This window comes from Dendropsophus ebraccatus, chromosome 1 (assembly GCF_027789765.1).
Source record: "Dendropsophus ebraccatus isolate aDenEbr1 chromosome 1, aDenEbr1.pat, whole genome shotgun sequence".
Classification (NCBI taxonomy): domain Eukaryota; kingdom Metazoa; phylum Chordata; class Amphibia; order Anura; family Hylidae; genus Dendropsophus; species Dendropsophus ebraccatus.
This window is the reverse complement of record NC_091454.1, coordinates 17,451,903-17,457,902: the sequence shown is the minus strand read 5'-3', so window position 1 is coordinate 17,457,902 and position 6,000 is coordinate 17,451,903. Positions and strand designations below refer to the sequence as shown.

The following is a 6,000-nucleotide window of genomic DNA, read 5'->3' as shown; positions in this document are numbered from 1 at the left end:
ATGGAGATTGCTTTGGTGAGTTGGGAGAACGGTGGAGCCCCAGCTGTAGCTGGCAGCGCAACAGCGGAAGATGGAGCTGCTACAACTACTACTACCACCAGCATGCCAGGCAGCACAGCAAGCAGGAGGGATCTGCTGCAAATCCCCAGGGCACCATCTTGGCTGAATGATTACAGTCAAGGGAAAGAAGAAGTAGTCGGTGGGGAAAGCTGCCAGCAACTACCACAACATCATCATCACCATCACCACCATCATCACCATTATCCTCACAAGCAGCAGCAGCAGCAACAGCAGCAGCAGCAGCAGCCACCAGGGACCGGGCAAGCAGGAGGAGGAGGAGGTGGTGGTGGTGGTGGAGGTGGATGTGGAGGAGGAGGTGTGGGCGAACGCTTGCAAAGCAACGACATGATCATGAGCTATCCTGGCAGTAACATCAAGGATTGTGATATAGACACGGTGATCAGGTTGGATGAAGAGGAGGAACCCCATGCCCACCACCACCACCACCACCATCACCAGCACCAGCACAACCTGCCTGAGGAGGAGGAGGACCACCACTTTGACTTGGGTATCATGGACCACGAAAATAACCAAAGGGTCATCATCAACATTGCAGGCTTGAGGTTTGAGACCCAACTCTCCACCCTCAACCAGTTTCCAGACACTTTGCTGGGGGACCCTGAGAAGAGGATGAGGTTCTTTGACCCCCTAAGGAATGAATACTTCTTTGATCGCAACAGACCCAGCTTTGATGGTATCCTCTACTTCTACCAGTCTGGGGGCAAGATCAGGCGCCCCGTCAATGTTTCCATTGATGTTTTTGCCGATGAGATTCGTTTTTATGAGTTGGGAGAGGAAGCCATGGAGAGGTTCCGAGAAGATGAAGGCTTCCTTAAAGATGAGGAGAAGCCCCTTCCAAGGAACGAGTTCCAGCGCCAGGTATGGCTTATTTTTGAGTATCCTGAGAGTTCTAGTTCTGCCAGAGGTATTGCCATAGTCAGTGTGCTAGTCATCCTCATCTCTATCATCACCTTCTGCCTGGAGACCCTACCTGAGTTCAGGGATGAGAATGAGCTGCCCCCAACACTGTCCAAGGTGCTGAACGACACCCAGCAGCCTACTCCGCCCAGTGGCCTGACAGATCCCTTCTTCATCATAGAGACCACCTGTGTCATCTGGTTCACCTTTGAGCTACTTGTCAGGTTCTTTGCTTGCCCCAGCAAATCTGACTTCTCCAAGAACATCATGAACATTATTGACATAGTGGCCATCATCCCTTACTTTATCACCCTTGGGACAGAGCTGGCCGAGCAACAGACTAACAATGGACAACAGGCCATGTCTTTGGCCATCTTGAGGGTCATCCGCTTGGTCAGGGTCTTCAGGATATTTAAGTTGTCCAGACACTCCAAAGGACTGCAGATCTTGGGGCAGACTTTGAAGGCCAGTATGAGGGAATTGGGCTTACTAATATTTTTCCTCTTCATTGGAGTTATACTGTTTTCCAGTGCAGTCTACTTCGCGGAAGCTGATGACCCAGAGTCTCATTTCTCTAGTATTCCCGATGCTTTTTGGTGGGCTGTGGTGACTATGACCACAGTGGGCTATGGAGACATGAGGCCGGTCACTGTTGGGGGGAAAATTGTGGGTTCCTTGTGTGCCATTGCTGGGGTGCTCACCATTGCTTTACCTGTCCCGGTCATTGTATCCAACTTCAACTACTTCTATCATAGAGAGACTGACCATGAGGAACAGGTGATACTTAAAGAGGAACCTAGCAGTGCTCAGGGTAGCTGTGCTGGAGATCTTAAGAGGAGTCCTAGTAAATCTTCACTCAACAAGTCTGTAGTGCACTTGGAAAATGTTGAGGGTATCAACAATGGAACTGGTACTTTAGAAAAGACTAACCTCAAAGCCAAGAGCAATGTGGACCTTAGGAAGTCATTGTATGCTCTGTGTCTGGATACAAACAGGGAAACAGACCTGTGAGCTCCTCCTCCTCCTCTTCTTCTTCTTCTTCATCATCATCAAAAACAACTCAGCCCAAATGAACCTACGAAAAACCAAAATGGAACAAGGGATACTTTCTTTTTTTCTAAGGATTCATTTATCGCCTCTAGGTAGCCGGGACAGTATTTGCTGTTGGAGATACATTTTGTTACGAATCTTTTGCAGTATTTCAAGTCACTGATCTATTTTATAACTGAGTCCATTGTCGATTGTTGAAGTGATTACCCCCTCCCCCCTTTTTCTTGGAATTAAAAAAAAAAAAAATGTTTATTTTTTGAATTTTAAATTGCAACATTGTTGCAGGGAACAAAAACAAACAAACTTCTATATGTTTTTGAAGACTTTTTTTGGGATCCGTAATTATAAGAAAAAAATAATTGTATAAATATTTAAAGGACCTAATTAAATTTTTTGGGGGAATCTATATAAATATATTATATAATTTATATTTTATGAAATTTTCATCATCGAGGTAAGAAAAAAAAAAATGATGCTCAAATTACCTAACACTTGTCGTGAACAAAGTTTTGGTCGATTTTAGTATGTGTAGTGCATTTGGTGCTCTTGACTATAGCAGGAAATTTTTTTTCTTTTTTTTTGGGAAAAAAACATTGTATGGTTATATATAAATATATATATTTGTGAGCCTTAATTTATTAAAAATTCATGTAGATTTATTTCTTTACGAAAAAAAAAATACTTTATTAAAAATTGTAAGGTTACCTGATCTCAGTTTAATACAACTTTTTCAAAAAAAAAATTTAAAGGGATTTTTTTTTCCTAAAAATAAATGCACCCACTGTGTAAGTAAAAAAAAAATAATTAAAAATATTTGTAATAATATTTTTTTAATACTTCAGACACCCAGAAAAGGAAAAAAAAAATCTATAGCCTATGACCAAATAGTGTAGCAATGGTCTGCATCAAGCTTCCTATAGTCTGGGCTGAGCTCAGTCCATGAATCAAATCCCTCTTCTTATTTTTGTGTCATAGACATAAGGGAAGGAGAACATCATTTTGCACTTGACGTCCTGCTCAATTCCATTTCCTTTAATGTGAAGATGAATGGAAGTGATGGTGAAGAGGGGGATTGGGGGAGGTTTGAGTATTGCAAAAAACTCATCTCGAAGTAACCCTTTGTGCACCTGGACACAAGATCTTCTCTTCTTTCTCTGTGATTTACAAAGCTTCTTCCTTGGATGGAGCAAATAAAAAAAAAAGAGAGAGAAACGTATCTTCTAAACCAATGGAATGAATTATCCACAATAATCCAAGAGAGCTGCTTTATCCTTCCGGCCTGCTGCAGAGATTTGTGGGAAAATCCAGGATGGGATGTTATGGGCCCTGAACACAACTTGAACAGAGACTGACTAGAGGAACCTGCACAGAAGACTTGGGATATGAGACAACAGGTTGGTTGTTTATACTCTGTGTGTCATTATATATATATATATATATATATATATAATTTATTATACTGTATATAACTGTTACACTGTTGTATATACCAGCCACCATGGCTGCTGTGTTTTGTCTGGTATATAGCTAGGTCTGTATTGGCTTGTAGTCTGAAGTGCACATGCATGTAAAAACAGGAGCTGTAATTTTTTTGGGTATGTTTTTGTTTCATTGGAGCCTCAGTGCCTGCTCTGTGCCTGTAGCAGATGTAAAAATAGTGGAGGAGGGGCTGGAGCACAAAGCATGTGGTGTGTGCAGTTTCTAGGGCATATCTACTCTGAGAGCCTAGGGCTGCAGCAACTCTAAATCTGACCAGGCTCCTAATCACTGGGTTTATTTATAGGGAGTTTCCTATCAAAAATCTATTTTCTAAAGCCTATCTATCTATCTATCTATCTATCTATCTATCTATCTATCTATCTATCTATCTACAGTATCTATCTATCTCCTATCTATCTATCTATCTATCTATCTATCTATCTCCTATGTATCTATCTATCTACAGTATCTATCTATCTCCTATCTATCTATATCCTATCTATCTATCTATCTATCTATCTATCTATCTATCTATCTCCTATCTATCTATCTATCTATCTATCTATCTATCTATCTATCTATCTATCTCCTATCTATCTCCTATCTATCTATCTATCTATCTATCTATCTATCTATCTATCTATCTTCTATTATCTATCTCCTATCTATCTATCTATCTATCTATCTATCTATCTATCTTTCTATCTATCTCCTATCTATCTATCTATCTATCTATCTATCTATCTATCTCCTATCTATCTATCTATCTATCTATCTATCTATCTATCTCCTATCTATCTATCTATCTATCTATCTATCTATCTATCTATCTATCTCCTATCTATCTATCTATCTATCTATCTATCTATCTATCTATCTCCTATCTATCTATCTATCTATCTTCTATCTATCTATCTATCTATCTATCTATCTATCTATCTATCTATACGTCCAGATAATCCTCAGCACACCAGCATAGGTGGTAAAACAAGTGATTTTAATCCATAAAGTACAGAGATACAAAAAGATGCCGCATCTTTTTGTATCTCTGTACTTTATGGATTAAAATCACTTGTTTTACCACCTATGCTGGTGTGCTGAGGATTATCTGGACGTATACATGGTGATCCCCTAGCCAGGGGACCTTCTCCTTCCAGCACCCGCTCCATACCACCTTGGATGTGCGGCTTTCTCCTGAATCTATCTATCTATCTATCTATCTATCTATCTATCTATCTATCTCCTATCTATCTATTATCTATCTATCTATCTATCTATCTATCTATCTATCTATCTATCTATCATCTATCTATCTATCTATCTATCTATCTGACTATGAATTGTCTGTGTTATATTACCTAGGCCTTGTCCTTCCCTGAATATGATACAGTGTTTTTAGAGTCCCTTGTGGAGCAATGGTTTATATAAGTACTTGAGATTAATTGGCATCAGTCTATTATCTATCTATCTATCTATCTATCTATCTATCTATCTATCTATCTATCTATCTATCTATCTCCTATCTATCTATCTATCTATCTATCTTATATCTACTATCCATCTATCTCCTATCTATCTATCTATCTATCTATCTATCTATCTATCTATCTATCTATCTATTATCTACCTATCTATTATCTACCTATCTATCTATCTATCTATCTATCTACTATCCATCTATCTCCTATCTATCTATCTATCTATCTATCTATCTATCTATCTATCTATCTATCTATTATCTACCTATCTATTATCTACCTATCTATCTCTCTATCTATCTATCTTCTATCTATCTATCTATCTATCTATCTATCTATCTATCTATCTATCTCCTATCTATCTATCTATCTATCTCCTATCTATCTATCTATCTATCTATCTATCTATCTCTATTCATCCATCATCTATTTATCTAAAAAAAAAAAAAATCCCCACAACATGATAAATAAATCAGTCCTGTCGGCTAATCCTTCCTGATGTTTCTCTGGGTGTAAGGGATCCCCTGGCTCCCTCCCCTAGAGGAGTTGCCTATATGCTGCTGTCTCCTCTAATAAGAGCAGTGCTGACTGGAGGGACTTATAACCAGTGACAACAGTGCAGCGTGTTATACAGACTGAGGACTATGGAAACAAATCATTGTGACATTGCTCGGCAGTGGTCTAATCTGCTCCCAGGATGTAATCCAGCACCATATGTGATGTGTGCAATGTATTTATTAAGCCATCTCTATTAGTAACATGGGACTATCTATAATGTATGTCAAGTGCCATAATGGGGCTCCCTATGTAATGGCTCTGATGAATAGTTCTTTAATGGCCTATCTGTGGGAAACCCTGGGAGACTCCAGTGTTGACCATGGGGGTCTACAATCCTAAAGGTGGCCATAGACCTGGGATGGGGAATCTCTGGCCTTCCAGCTGTTGCAAAACTACAATTCCCATCATGATGGGAATTGTAATTTTGCAACAGCTGGAGGGCCGAAGGTTCCCCATC

General features: G+C 39.6%; 1 protein-coding gene and 1 long non-coding RNA gene across 2 annotated transcripts in view; both read left to right on the top strand.

The window, feature by feature from the left end:
* LOC138772415 (potassium voltage-gated channel subfamily A member 2-like) lies at positions 1-2,222 on the top strand. The gene has a single exon (XM_069952800.1). It carries the CDS (start codon positions 1-3, stop codon positions 1,987-1,989), a length of 1,989 nt encoding a protein of 662 aa, XP_069808901.1. The 3' UTR covers positions 1,990-2,222.
* A 928-nt stretch (positions 2,223-3,150) lies between these two features.
* The window catches only part of LOC138772408 (uncharacterized), a 67,164-nt gene continuing 64,314 nt past the window's right edge, over positions 3,151-6,000 (top strand). The window contains exon 1 of the long non-coding RNA XR_011359765.1: positions 3,151-3,422. This is a non-coding gene — a long non-coding RNA (uncharacterized lncRNA). The remainder of the gene's footprint in view (positions 3,423-6,000) is intronic.